The following is a 15,868-nucleotide window of genomic DNA, read 5'->3' on the forward strand; positions in this document are numbered from 1 at the left end:
TGTTTACAACCACTCCCCCCAGTTACTTAGCTGCCATTCAGTCCAATGAAAGTCAGTGTCAGGCTGCTGCTTGAAGCTAAAGATAGCTGCAATAATTGCCACTAACAAGCTAACGCACCAGCTAGCCAATTAAGAGCTGCGGAAACAACACACTTAATGTACTACTATGTTCTACTACTACTGTGAATGTGTGGTTACCTCCTGCTGAAGCTTCTTGAGCTCCACCTCCATGTTCTCCAGCTCCTGCCGGGTGTCTAGGAGCTGCTCGCTCTTTTCCTCTCTGGAAAACAAGAGTGGCGAATGGGCTTGCTTGTGCGGTGCTATACAGTGGAATACGTCTATGCATCTTTACCGACTTCCTGACCTGAATTTGACTCCTACTTCAACAACCTCCTTCTGCTGAGCATCACGTTCAACAACACAACACAAAATGACAGTTACAGCCAAAAGATAAACAGCAACCTGCATACCTGCATGTAAATTTGCCCCCCTCCCCAGGGGGACTTGATCCTCATCTCGCTTTATTCTAGCATGCCTGCAGCTCTCTGGAGCCTCAGCATACATCTCAATAAGGGAATGGCATCCCTCCTGAAGACAACACATCTCTTTCATCCAGCGCTGTTTTTTACCAGTTAATCCCATTCGCCTACACGCCCCCTCCCCCTGTAACCTCTCTTCCCAAATGACAAACACCTGTCAGATCCTGCATGGTGTCTTCGCCCCGGGCTCATACTTTAGATACAGCTGGCTCTGCTGCTAACGATTTAACACGTCTTGCATCTGAGCGTACATTTGCGTTTGCTGCTATATTTAAACATTACGTGAAAATATTCAACCGAGGGAATGGCATTGGAATAAAACTCGAGACTAATTATTAATAAAAAAAATAATTAATACATTGAAATTAAATAAAGATAATTTTGCATATGACATGTTCTCCAAACATGCTGACTAAAAACTTGACAAGGGAGTCCAAATTTAAAATTGAGTTGGACTCAGAACTTTTTTTTGCAGGGTTCACTCACCTCCAGATCATCAAAAAACATGTAAAAAGATAACCATACAATGTTAAGCTCATAAAAAATAGCGCCAAATAAAACCTTGCACTCACAAAGCATTCATGTCAGTGGTAACAATGGTGATGGTGGACACCACACAATGATTTTTAGATATCAATACATAATTAACTGATCGTTTTATTCACGTGGAGTAATTTGGCCCCATAACTATAGCCTAGCTTCTGGCTTTGCAGCTGGTGTGTGTGTTAGAAGCAAAACAGAAGGCATTGAAGGCGCTTATTAACGCGCATGATGGCGGCGGACACGAAAGGTGACAATTGTTGTTGGATTGCCAAAATTCCAGCACTTCTTCAGTATTATCTGTGTAGCATAAATTATGTGCATATTTTGCAAACAGCACATCAATAATGACCTCCACTGCATATCATTTTACAGGATACAATTACAGGTCATATCAGAGACACTCAATTAACATTCGTTTTACCATCACTATACCTTAATAATGGAACAATTACAGCCATGGAATTTCCATTTCACCAACCACTAAGAGTTTCCAAATAATAACGAAAGAGAAGACCCTTGTAAAGAGTTCTGCAAATTGTAAAATTAAATTAAAATTAAAATTAAAATTTCATTGTTTAAGCCAAGGGGGTCCAAACTTGTTCCACCGAGGGCCACTTACATTTTTTTTTTTTTTTTAAACAAACCCAGGTAGATATGCAGAGATGTTTTGTATATTTAAAAAATATTTAATATACAAAAGAAAAATGTATATTAATGAATTTTATCTATGACAAAGCATATTGTAAAATGTTTCTACTTACATTGCATTGTTTTTGCTGTTTTTTTTTAATTATTTTTTACAAATATTTCATCTTTCTTCTTGAATATTTTTTTCTCGTACTAACACAACGTTATTCCCATAATATTTTGACTTTATTATCATAACATTTAATCAACCTAATTTTCCTAGAATTGCAACTTTATTCTCTGTTTTGTTTGTTTCCATTTCAACTGTATGACATTTTTCTTAATATTATGACTTTACTACTCTCTTAATATTTTGTATTTATTCCTGTAAAATTACTGCTTTTTTTCTCCATTTTTGCTCTTGTTTTCTTATTGTCTTGTTTAATGTCAGAGGGCCAATAAAGCAGTCGTGGGCCCCCGGTCTGCACTTTGGAAACCCCCGGTTTAAGCAAAAGAACAACAGGTCCAAAAGGAAGCGGTGTACCTGAGGCTCGGTGCTAAACCTCTTTAAATGTAAATACACAACTTTCATGAGATAACGCATCAGGTCAACATGTTCAAGTAGCCAACAGTACCGTAATTAGACATATGGATGCGCTAAATTTGTCTGCCTGGGGAACTTCACTCCATTCACTTACTGTGTTTGCACAGTGCAGTTGTCTGTGGTAATAATTATCAGACTTGAACTTGTGGGTTAACTATCTAGTTAGCTGGTTGAACATTTTATCCCTGAAGTATGGCTATACTTGCCTCTAGTGTAAATAATTAAGTCAATCCGCCCAATATGAAGCATGTGTGACACTATTAATGATTTACTGCCATACAACGTGAATCTCTCAACAACCGGAAAAAACAGGGATCATTTGCAAAACTACTGAGGTATTATTTTTTGATATTTTGTATCAAGCGTATACAAAACATGTAGCTGTATTTACAGAACTCGACAACAACTTTGGTAACGGGGCGATGTGCAAAAAAAACAAACTAAAACTGTTCTTTATCAATATAAACTTAGTATGACTGTGGTTGAATAATAACGAGATGCAAAGCAGCCAACAGACCAATGTGGGAACACTAAACCACCCCCCTCGTCTTCCAGGCTGTGACCTGTTCTCCTTCAGACACACATGACCACACAGCAAACACACACACACACATTAGTATGCATGCACAATCTGTGTATTGTTTCTAAAAGCAATCGTGTGGCCACACAACAGCAACTCAAGGACCTTTGTGTCCCTTGTTGATGCCTCTCTTCTGGTGCTTTCTAGCAGAGTTACCGTAGAGACCAACAAACAACTGATGAGCTTGGCTCCACTCCTCTTCAGGCCAATGAACGGCGCCTGCGGTGATCGAGCACCGCAATAAATGAGTCTGAGACTTGTTGTCACCTACAGCGTATTGTTACAAGTCCTTCATTTTCTAGTCATCAAGTTGACAGGATGGGTGTGAACAAACAGCCTTGTTAAGAGGACACTTCAGTGTCTCGGACACTGCTTGTGCTCTTACTAATGAATGTTGACCAGTGAAAATGAATATAGTGCTTTCAAAACGGAAGCTCCATTATTCATTGAAGGACTTTAAAAGGCCATATATACTTTATGAGAGTAGCTTCAATTATATGTACTGTATGTCAGGAAATACAGATGTGGTCCCCACTGACGTTCTCACCATATAAGAGCACTTTGCATTGTTGATGCTCGTGTACTCTCAAAAGCCACAACAACAGGTAGACCGGCACAAAATAAGATCCAACGTAAGAGCTCCAGCAAAAATTGTGCCTTCATAACATAAATGCTACAATTATAGCCAGGGTCAAAAGTGGGGGACATTAATCGGAGGTAGGCAATAATTGGAGAGAGTTTTTAAACTTTTTAAACAACACAGCAGCAAGAGAACCAATGCTGTAATAGCGGGAAGGAGGAAACTCCTTAGCCAGCATTAATCGCCCTAATGAGTTCATTAACAACAGTATGGGAAGTACACACCAGCAGCCAAGGAGCACAAATGAGCTTTTAAAGCGCATGCAGGGGTTGACAAACGCTGATGGATGCTGACCACTTCAAATGTAGCTACCGCCATCTTGTGGGCTACATTTAAAAAACTACATCAGAAGGTTGCCTACAGCCACAGCTGTTGATGCTTTTTTTGACCCAGCGCTTATTACAGACTCTGGCTGTTATTTGGTAATACAGTCGTCCCTCGCTACAGCGCGGTTCGACCATCGCACCTCCACTCTATTGCGTTTTTTCAAAAATGTATCAATTAATTCATAAATGATCGCTTTTTCATGGTTGAATACGGCTTATCATTAGTTTTTAAAAAATGCATATTTAAGCAAATTTTACTTATTCAAGGCCTAAATTAAGCATTTTCAGTCATAAAAATGGCTTAATTAAGTAACGAAATGAACTAAAATACAAATACAACACACAAGCACCATTCTAATTGTGAATGTAGTATTCTACAGTGCCACCAGGTGTCAGTAATTGTTCGGTGAAACAGGCACAAGACTGATGGCCAAAACAGGCATTTATTGTAGATTTCAATTACCCCACAAAAGGCACAATAATAATAACATAATAATCATGATAATAACACAGACTACTGTTGGGGCCATAACCCACGACAAGCTAAAACTCACTACATGTCTTGTACACATCTGTACACATTTGTCTGCCTACCACTAACGGCTCCTAGGGAACGCACGAGCAGGAGTTTTATTTACGTCTTGAATGGCTTATTTACTCTTATTGTCTACTATTATCTATGTCTACTATATTGGGTAATTCAAGTTCAAAGCCATTTAAAGCCGCCATTGCAATACATTGATACAACTGGACAATAGCCACTGCAGGAAGTACTCTGTTAAAAAAACAACAAAAAAAACCCCAACAACAACAAAAAATAACTGCTAACTTGTGAGTCTGTTATATTATTTATGTTTACCATGTCTTAGTTTCTCTGATTATATCTAATATATTGCGCAAGGTCAATATATGGGTGCTATTTCATGTCTAGAGGTCTCTAATAATGTTAAAAAATGTCTAGAACCAATTAACCGCGTAAAAAGAGGGACGAATGTAATTGGTAATAATAATGATGCTCCATTTTTCATCGTAGCAAAAAGTTGTTTGTAATATTTCCCTGGCTATATTTAGCAACATAAGAGGGCCAACATATTCCAAACAATATGATGCAGTGCTGTTATACACCACTGCCACCCACAGTAATGAGTCAATTTGGCTGATGAGGCGTTGGCACTCACAATTCCTGCCGCAGACGTCGAATCTTGGCCTTGGCATCGGCCAGTTCCACAGAGAGGTGCTGCCGGCTCTCCGTCCTCCTCATGCTAGGGGAGCCGTTGGGGGACTGGGCCGGACCGGGACCCAGCGGGGACAGCTGCACACAGTCTCTCTCCTGGGTTAGCTCCACGATAGTCTGGATGACAGAGAAACGGTTTTGACAGATGGATCTAGAAAGTTCACTGTGACATGTTGACAGATATAAAACACACATTTGGATTTTAAAACATTTACAAACAAGCCACTACAAAGAAACCCCAAACTTGAAAATGGGCATTGAAGTAAAAAGCACCACAATGACACCCCCACTAAAACACAATCTATTTAGATCCAAAGCATGTGACAGGAAATGGGCTTTTAATTGAGAACTTCTGGACAACACAGTAGTAATCTGGAGGCTATGAGATATCCTGAAACGCGCACACACACAAACACACACACACACACACACACACACACAGCAGCTCTATCAGTGGTAGGCATCTGCACCCTTTGGGTTGGAAACTCAACTGAGGCATAAACGCTAAGGCAAGTACACACACAGACACACTAATCTTTCATCCGTGAGACCGTTAACAGTTTCAACCCTTCCTTCCTGAGGCAGCTCACTTGGTGGTAATGTTTCCACACAACACCCCTCCCCCCTGAAAGCAACAGCACCACCTTCTCTGTTTACAGAACCTGGGCAGATCTCCATCAAGCAAAGCATGAAGTGGTGCCAAGAACCACGACGTCATCTCATTACCTCCAGCTGCGTGTCGCGTTCATCCACCACATGTTTGAGGTGAAGGGCCAGGTTCCTGGACAGGTTCTCCAGGTCGTCAGGAGGCATTTCCCCACTCTCCAACCACTGTAGGTCCACTACGTTCTCTTGGTTGTGCGTCACCTTTAATGACACCACAATAACAATAAGAAGTTGGGCAGGTCATGGGAGGGGATCAGGTGGGACACACACTTCTTGGATGTGGGACGCTATGGCTGCTTTGGTGTCGAAATTCAGAGTCTGGATGCGTTCAATGTAGTCTTCCTTCTTCTCACACTATAAAAAGAAAGAACACCAAATCAGTACTGTGGAAACTAGGAAGGGTTTGCATAGTTTTTCCTTTAAAGTCAGACACAATTTAGGATTAGACAGCAGTTCAGGGAGCATCAAAAGATTAGGTCTTTGTGTATGCTTGTTTGTTTTTTTGGGGCTCCACCATCCATACTGCTCTTACCTGAACAGCACAGCCAAGCAGCAGCAGCAGCAGTTTCTTCACCTCCTCCAGACCTCGCTCTGAAGAAGAAACAGAAGAAAAGCTTAATAAGAAAATGAATCTTCTGTTAATCTTCCTGTTACGCCATTCATGATGTATGACTCCATGCTGGAGCTCCATGAAGATGATATATCTAAGAGATGTACTACTAATTCCTCTTTCATTTGTTACAAAGCATGAAGACCAAATGAGCGTCCAAACATCTGTCATCAAGCTCTACAGGCCTTGACTCATCTGCTGAATTCGGGTATGGGAACCAGGTGTTGTGTGTGTGTGTCACAGTGAGTAAGATGTACGGTACACGCAAGAGGCACGCAGTCGCCGTCCATGTCTCTGGTGCTGCTTTGGGTGTTAACCACAAATCCAGAGTAGCGTCACAGATGATTTATGTGCCCCGTCTGAACAGATGAACCAACTCATTGATTAAGATACGAAGAAGCAGGGCATTGACCTCTGACCTAACCTTTTTAAACACTGGAAAGAAGATACAGAACAAAGAGGCACTGGAACGGTCACTTTGTAAAGGTTAGAAGGTTGACTTCCATGCCGCTTCATTAGGCACACCACACCTGTCTTACAAATTTCAGAAAGCAGTCTTGTCAAGGGACATTACAATGGTAAGTAAGCTTGGATATACTTTAGACTAGTCAGTGTACAGCTTGTATAGCAGTTTAGATTTACTCGCCACTTCAAATGAGTCAACACACAGACATTATTGTCTAAATAGCTGGCACACCTCATAGTGGGCATGTCCAAATTGTGTCCTTGAATATTTAGTGTGAGCACCATTGTTATCTACCACTGCCTTAATCCTCTTGGGCATGGAATTGACCAGAGCTGCACTGGAATCCTGTTCCACTCCTCAATGATGAGCTGGTCGATGATAGACACCTTGCAGTCCTCCACATTCCTTCCTTCTGCTTGAGGATATCTCCACAGGTGCTCAATTGGGCTCAGGTGTGTAGGAGACATACTTGGTCACTCCATCACCTTCACCGAAGTGTGTTTGTAGGAAAACTGCCATGCGGCCCAGTTTCCCAAGGGAGGCGATCAAGCTGAGCTTTACATTGTCACAGAACATGTTGGAATTCATGTTTCTGCTAATGAACCGTAGCTCCCCAGTCCCGGCAACAGTCGCTACCACCACCATGCTTCACCCAATAATGTCAGTGGAATACATTCTGGTTGTCTATAACCATGCATTTCGCCAACCCGTTCAGCTGCATAGGTGTTCCTAATGAAGTGTCTCATGGGTGCGTAAAAGGAGAAAAAGAGTGACTTTGGAGGCGCAGATGGGTGATGGGCTGACAAAAAGTTAATTCTCGCGGCTGCAGAGCTTAGCAGGAACTCCATTAGAGTCGCTTGGAGACGGGGAAAGGATTTAGCTCGGCAAATCTAGCAGAGACAGGTACAGCGAGATAAGCAGCCTGCTAGGACAAATAAATGCACCGAGTGAGAGAGGAAGAGGAGGGAGACGCTGTTTGAGGCAGATTTGAAGCAACACAAACACCAGACTGGGATTTAGAAATGGAGAGGAGGAGGCATGATTGAAAATAGCAGCAGTCGTAAGGATACACATCCATCCTTCTTCTTACACACACTCAATTCATTCATGCAGCTGCTGCACACATCCACCCAGCCTTCCTTCCTTCCTTGTTATGAATCATCTCCGCTTCCTTTCTTCTCTCCCTGCTCCATCCTCAAGGACAGGTAGTCACTCTTTTTATCTGGCAATGCCATTGTTAGCGCTTGTGTGAGTGAGTAGGAATGAGGTGTGTGCGCGCATCTCGTCTGCCGGGATGAATACACTCACTCAGGACTGCATGACTTGCATGTTTGCGGTAAAGCACACAGTCAGTCAGATGTTGCTTTGACGGGTTGCCAGGATTCATTGTGCTAACTTCCCTGCAGCAGACGAATGGATATGACGATGCTCTAGGAAAAAATCTTTAAAATAAAAAAAATACACGATTGCCCTTTCACCTGGACCTAAACTACAACCAACAACAGCAGTGATATACATGCATGCCAGCCTAATAGTTGGCGATATCACTGAGCTTCCCTTCACAGAATATAATAATAATATAATCCCTGAAGTCTTCTGGTGCCTCCCAAACATAAAACCCCTCTCATCGTGTGGACATTTCTACATTTTGCCATTATTCACCACGTGTTTTATTTCAGCTGAATTAAACTAGTGCCACCTTTGACAAGATTCAACACAGTCCAATCGCACATACAGTATAATTTATCACAATACATGACTGTAAAGCTATGTAAAGCTCCTCTTACTGTGAGACACACAAGCCTGGCCAATAAAAAAAGTGATCCTAATGGTGGTTAAAGCATATTATCAGTATAGTGGTGAGTGAGTGCAGTGAGTCACACTATGATGCTATGCTGCCATAAGAGAAATAAAAAAACAAAAAAAAGTGAGTCAGTTTTCTTTGCACAGGTGCTTTTTGGGGATTTATTGACTGCCACAATGACATTTTCAGAAAAATAATGGCTAAAACCACATGAATATAGCTGGGATCATCATAGGTCAAACAAACAGGCTGCCTGCAAGTGGGATGAGTTAGGGGGAAGGTCGCTCAAAACAAAAACAACATTGATATTCACCAAAAACACAAGACAGATGACTGTTTAAAATCCACTGGCTTTAAGCGAGACTAAACAAAGGGGGTACTGTGTGCGCGCACGTGTTGGCATCAGCATGCACCCATTAAAACACGACTACATGCACAGTCTCACTGTGCGGCAAGCGGAACAAGCTACGTCGAAGCCTTCGGGGTCCACGGTGCATTCCCAACATTGGGAAAACACCCCTCCCCCTACCAAATGCCAACTTAAAAAGTCACACACACACTTCCACAAAATTGCCCCCTTCCAACGAGAGCATAATAAAAGCCACATGGCCAATGGCCAGCTAGCAGTCGCTGGGTCAGACTGCACACATTACTGGTCCCAGTGGCTTGACTGGTTTGTCTGCAACACACACACACACACACACACACACACACACACACACACACACACACACACACACACACACACACACACACACACACACACACACACACACACACACACACACACACACACACACACGCACACACACACAGCAGAATTTGGCCTAAATCTTTCTGTCTGCTTTGGTCCACTTGCTCAAAGCATCCCCCCCACGACCGTCTATGTTATTTTAAAGACTGTCTGGAAACTAGAAATAGCAATTCTTCCTCAATTGAATGCTGAGGGCAAAAAAAAGGCAAAGAGGCAAAGAAAGAAGTGAAGACATTAGGACAATAACGCTGGTTAAATAAAAGCATATCATAGCAATCCAGAAATTTCACATAGCACTAGATGACAACTGATTGGCTAGTGCTTTACCCTGGTAGTAACAGCATGCATCATTTCTTTTATTCATTTTTAACTTCTTGCAGAAAACTGTCAGAAAATAATAATTCCAACTTAGAAAATTACAAACCAAACAAACGAGAAGACTGCACGCACGCAGCGCAAGCCTGACGACCAGGCAAAAGGCTCGGCTACGACTCAGATTCCATCTAATCTATTGATCGTGGATCATCATTATCATTCATTCATGGTGAGTACCAATACTTTTTATCATTTAAAATGTGTTTACTATTTAGGGCTATGTTGGTCAATGTTTATATACTACATTAGCCAAAAGGCTGAGTGCTGCAGACCGGACTGGAGGGGGGATACTGTTGTCTGAGCTATGCTGTTCGAGAAATAAAGAGTTGAGATACCGTTACATATTGCTGTTGCTCGTTTGTCTACACAAGAAACAAACACAACAGGGGCTTAGACCTTGATTGATGCATTCATCTTGTTCGCTTCTTTTCTTGCCTAATCATTACAACAGTCATTTTTATTGCAAATGTTCATCCAAAATCGAAGGAAAACATCAATGTCAAGCTAACAGGTGGGTTTGAAGGGCCAAAGCGAGCAACGTAAGTAAGTAGACATTTTTATGCATGTCTCAATTGCTCATGATTTTTTCGTCATTTGCGGGCAGTCTCGAAATGTAACCTCTGCGAAAAGCGGGGCTCTATTGCACTGTGTATTTAAAGAAAAAAAACTGGCTGCATGTCAGCTTTGTGTTATTAATCAATATTTCAAATGTTTTCGCTTGTTATGCCTTTATACTGCTGTTTTTTTTTTTAGTAATTATATTTTTGGAATGTGAATGAATACGCTTTCAGCACTTGCAAGGACAGTGTTTCTTTATTCCAGAAAATAAACCAACAAGCCACTTATCCTTTGGTGCAGATGTGTACGCCAGTCGGCCGCTTATTGTTCATTTATTTACTTTTCAAGGCTCATGGCTGCGTGTTTAAATTAAAATGGTGAGTGCTGAAAGGTGATGAAAGACCTGAAGTGACAGCGAAGGCCGTGGTGAAAGCAAGATAAAGGCAGCCGAGCGAGCATTTGGAGGGTGTGTGTGTTAAGCTGAGAGGAAAAGGCGCAGATATCCTTCAACTGGGTCTGAAATTTGAAGAGGTGTTGAGTGCACCCGAGCTATAATAAAAAAAAAATGGCAATAATTTAACTAGCTGACTTTTCCATCACATTAAGGGTTTTTTTTCATCCACTGTGACCAGACGTCTGCTGCTAGTTATCGTCCCTCCTCAAGGTCACCCAGGAATATCAAGTAGCATTTTAGGGCTGCAGAGGTCAAATTAATCTGAGCGCAGCCGAGCCGTGTTTGCATGAAATTCAAACCCGGCGCTTTCACTTTGAGATGTATCAAATGGTGTCGCTGAGTTCAACGCTGCAAAAATGATTGTGTTTATTTAGCACTTTGTTTCCTTTCATTTTTGTCAGCCATGCCGCCTTCATCTGTGAGCGTGTATGCTGTGAAGGACGGAGCAGCAAGCCTCATTATTGAGCCACGGGGGGAAATGCGAGCGGCACAAAAAAGGAATCTTGGAGTCGGAAAGAAAACTCATTTTAAGACATCAAAGCGGTGGAAAATGAAAGCCAGTTTATCTCAGCATTGTAGCAATGTGAGAATAGCCCCATAAAAATTGCTTATGACCTCTGAGTGAACTCTGTGCCAGCCTTGACTAGAAGTGTCTATTCAATGCTCAGTTTAAAAGCAGACGGCTTACCAGTGAGGGGGTGGCGGCCCAGGACCAGCACATTAGGAAGGGGCATCATCACCAGCTGCTGGAGCGTCTCCTGTTATGGACAAAAGGGAAGAAATAATACGTCAGAGGCTGTTTTTGTAATTATGGTGTTTGGGTATTATTTCCCAAAACCATTGCTTTCCCAAAGTGTCAGCACTGGCATTGGACATACCAAGTTTTGTTTTAATTGGTATCGTATTGGTCAGAAAATGTGGGGTACCGCCCATCACTAGAGTTGGTTCTCCCTTGTGCAGCTATAACAATGTTGACTCATCATAATATCTACTGCATCTGTCAGTCAACAAAGACATTGATTGTTGATGTTGAGTCTGAGGCGTTGGGCTGAATAGAATTAGTGGGCGACATGTGGACCTCACATTGCACAGGTGATGGACAGAGGAATTAACAGCATCAATCTCCTGCAGTGTTAATGGTACCACCTGTGCACACGTGTGTGCACAGGTGGTACGTGTGTGTGTGGTTGTCCCCCCGCAACGCAAAGGAAACAATTAGCAGACACACGAACACGCACGCTGTCCCGTCTTTGCGTAACTTTACCGCCACATCCTTTCACAAACCAAACACTCACGTCCGACCTTCCTTTGTCCATTCAAACCAAGTCAGTTGATGAGGGTTAATCTCAGGTCAGGAGAATTTAAACAGGAAATGGGCGGGGACATACTACAAGGCGTGCAGGGAAACTTCCTGCCCGCTAACACAAGAACAAACATGGAGGACAGCAGCACTACACAAAGACTAAGGACACTGATTTGACTCATTTTTATGTCAGAAAGCAGTTTCAGCTCATCTGGTCCAACGGTTGAGACTTACAGGTTTATACTGTAGAAGTGCCCCTCCTGCTGTAACCATCTGTCATATACATATTGCATTACGGCATGGGGGGCAAGGGGTTCAAAGAGGGGCACACATCTCTGATGCTTTCCCCCAAACAACTGACAAAGGTGAACATGAATTCCATAAACATCTAATATATAGCTCACATTTCAGCAGTCTTGTCAAGGGACAATACTATAGAAAATAAATTTAGGATATACTTTAGAGTAGTCAGTGTACGGCTTATATAGCAGCAGTACAGAATTACTATGCACTGAAAATGCCGTTATTGTCTAAATGGCAGGCAACACAAGTAAGAAGCGACATAATTGTGTCTTGTCGACAGTCGAGCATGGTGGTAGGAGCATCAGTCTGGGGGTGCAAGAGTGCTGCCGGTGCTGGGGAGCTGTGGTTCATTAAAGGGAGCCATGAATTGACACTTTGGCCAGAATCTTGGTACATCCACTCTGAGGTGTTGACAATAATAAGTCATTTTCGGTGGATAGTAAATTTATAATGCTATACAAGCTGTACACTGACTACTCTACAGTATATTTGAGTGTTGTTGCTTGTTTGGACCACCTACTGTACATACCGTGCGTGTGGCACTCTTCCTTCCTGCTATTGAAATGTATTGAGGAGAGTTGTGATGTCCACACTGTTAGTGTGTTTGTCTAAAACATTGCCTGGCTTTTTGGATGTGACACCGGGACAGAAAAAAAAAGTTGATTGCATAAGAGGAGAGGAACTCTGTGCTCCACTTACAGTCATTTCCAAGGGACAGATGGACGACGACATGTTGGCACTGAACTGTCGTGTATGGTGAGCTACTGCAGTTTTAGCACAATGTGTGTTTTATGGTGGCGCCAGTATTGAACTCACAGCGTGGAAAAGTTCTCCACTTTGACCCCGAATGCACACACTGCACGATCCATGTGCAGTTAGTGGAGTTTCTGTTGAGGAGGAAGCGCGAAGAAGCAGCAGAGATGAAGGTCACCCATTATGAAGGTTAGCAGCATGGTAATCTGGTTGACAGTTCTACGAGCTGTGACTCCAATTGACCTGACCGTCTATCATTCTGTCTTGTGAGCGTTATGCGAGGAGAACAGCGTGATGCACCGTGCAGAATCAAACATCTTAATTCAAAATGACACAATTTCCTATTCGTGCACAGAAATCATCTAAAAAAAAACAATAACAAAATCTATGACTGTCAGGCCTGGATATAGCTCTTTAGCATCAATGTCTGTTAGTTAATTCACTCCAACTAATATAGTTTTCAGCCTAAATGGGTGAATGAAGTGCTAATGTTAATGCTAGTACTAATAATGCATTTCCACTTGGCTGCTTGTTTAAATGCTAGCCTCAGGTTAAAAAAAACAAACAATTTATTGATAATTCATCAGATTTTTTTGGTTGCTTTCATACGGTACTTACACTAATGTGACTAGTGTGCTTGTGACCTGACCAAAAAAAATGCTTAGTCATGTCAGAGGAGAAAGCTGACTGGACATTGTGGGTTTGCCAGGAACCACCTGTCCAGCCTGTAGCTGTTGTGGCCCCACCTGTCCCCTTCAGTGGCAACATGTGTGCTGTGCTGTGCTGTGCCAGCAGCACAGTTTGCAATTTTTCCAAGCCACACAAATGTAATGGCAGCTCAAAACACAGCAGAAGCAGCATTGGTGTCTACGTAAAGACATTCATTCACTCTTTACAATTCAGACAACGCAATAACTGGGCTGTGTAGTCATAGGGGTAGTGTAATATTGTGATTATTAAGGATTATTCTCCTTTTTAAATGTCCATTAAGCCACTTTTTTGTTCCCTGTGCTTCCTTCAGCAAAGATGTTAAATGAAAAATACCAGGTCCGTTCAAACTAAGTTCACAACACATTCCCTCAATATTTTCAATGAAATTCATTAAAAAGGGATCAACTAGATTAGTCATCACTGGAATATAAATGATGCCACATATCAGAAAGTGCTATTAGTAAATTGTAGTTAAACTGCGGGTAAGGCTACCCACACCGTAAATCAGTCTTTTATCAAAGTTTTTCCACAGACGGCCACATACTGAAAAATGAAAGGGTGCAAGGAGGGCCACTTTGGTATTTAAAGCAACACATGTAGATATGCTAAGAAGTTATACTGTATATATACAGTATATAGAGTAAAAAAACTGTAAAAAGACTATACGTCTTTGGTATTGGGTTTATAAAAACGTATAAATACGTCTTTGGTATTGAATGCGTTAAGGAACAAGACGAAGGGTTCATTTGTATTGAATGTGTGCACTAGATAATGCATGTCCTCCTGATGCAGCACCTTCAGCTTGTCAACTTTCTGACTGCACATTTAAAACGGCAAATAAAACGCTTTGAGGATTAGCTTCAGGCTACTGCCACAGCTAAAACACAGCAGCCTAATATTCCTCTCGGATTATCCGCGTGCAGGGCTTAGCGCCCTCACTCATACATAAAACATGGACACTGCGGGAGAACGAGAGCGAGAGAAGGAGAAGAAGTGAGGGTGTCATGGCGATGCGCTGCTAATTCCAAAAGGCAAGCACGTGCTCACACGCCTTCCTTTCTCGCTTCACTGCGGCCACAATGTGACTCTTCATCTCGTCGGCTTTTTAAACATTAGAAGGGAAAAGACAAATAGAGGGGAAAGGAGGAAGAGGACGTGGAGGCGGGGATGGGGGAGAGATGAAGTCTTTGATTCCATCACTTCCCAGTCCAGGCACACCGGTCAACCCCTCCCGCCTCCTTCTCCTCCTCTTTGGCATATTTCCTCCCCCACTCTGACTGTATTATATTGCTGTGTTATTGATCCCAGCAGGCCCTCCACTGTGGCTCATCTTCCATCCCACAGAGACATTTAGATAGATTGATAGAGAAGGGGAACTTGTCAAACACAATAGCATGCACTTGATTTAGTATGCTGTCATGTCACAAGCAAGTCATACATATTGCTACATCTTTTTTTGTGAGGGGGACGCTATTTATATGTGAGGATAATGTCTCAGCAGACAAAAGACACCAACGCTACCTGACACACACACACACACACACACTCTACAGCAGTTTATCTCACAAAATGATCATGTGCTCAGTTTGCATCCATGTGTGTTGAAGGGGTGGACAGGTTCTCAACTGTTTTCTGTCTCACAGGCACCCCTGTCTATTTAACACACACATACAGAGCCGCCCAGTTCCGCCAAGGGCGTATGTCTTTAACAGGGGGCTAATTGTGAGTGTGCTTAAACCCTGCGAGCATGAATCACACCCATTCTGCAGACACGGAGCACCGTTACCCTAGCAACCAGGGGGAGACGGGGTATGATCTCCACATGTTCTCATACATACTATGTAGTAGAATACATGTGCAAACACACACACACACACACCTCTATGGAAATGGAACCTGAAATGGCATTGTCCATCACCGCCACCAGTGACAACAACAATGGGAAGAAAAATGCTTCCTCTTTTTGTCACAATACACACATAAACTTCCACTGAAAAACCATTTGACACCTCACCTCA

At 42.3% G+C, this 15,868-nt stretch overlaps 1 protein-coding gene across 11 annotated transcripts in view; it reads right to left on the minus strand.

The window, feature by feature from the left end:
* Nucleotides 1–15,868, minus strand: part of LOC129193762 (girdin-like) — a 59,678-nt gene that overhangs the window by 25,305 nt on the left and 18,505 nt on the right. For all 11 annotated transcript variants that reach the window (XR_008573605.1, XR_008573606.1, XM_054798369.1 and 8 more), the window contains exons 4-9: nucleotides 11,469–11,538; nucleotides 6,292–6,350; nucleotides 6,030–6,113; nucleotides 5,820–5,960; nucleotides 5,038–5,210; nucleotides 199–280 (exon numbers count right to left, since the gene is read on the minus strand). Coding sequence is in view for 9 of the 11 variants with exons in the window: in XM_054798369.1 (XP_054654344.1) it covers nucleotides 199–280; nucleotides 5,038–5,210; nucleotides 5,820–5,960; nucleotides 6,030–6,113; nucleotides 6,292–6,350; nucleotides 11,469–11,538 (609 nt within the window). In the remaining 2 variants the exon portion in view is untranslated. The remainder of the gene's footprint in view (nucleotides 1–198; nucleotides 281–5,037; nucleotides 5,211–5,819; nucleotides 5,961–6,029; nucleotides 6,114–6,291; nucleotides 6,351–11,468; nucleotides 11,539–15,868) is intronic.

This window comes from Dunckerocampus dactyliophorus, chromosome 14 (assembly GCF_027744805.1).
Source record: "Dunckerocampus dactyliophorus isolate RoL2022-P2 chromosome 14, RoL_Ddac_1.1, whole genome shotgun sequence".
NCBI classification, from domain to species: Eukaryota; Metazoa; Chordata; class Actinopteri; order Syngnathiformes; family Syngnathidae; genus Dunckerocampus; species Dunckerocampus dactyliophorus.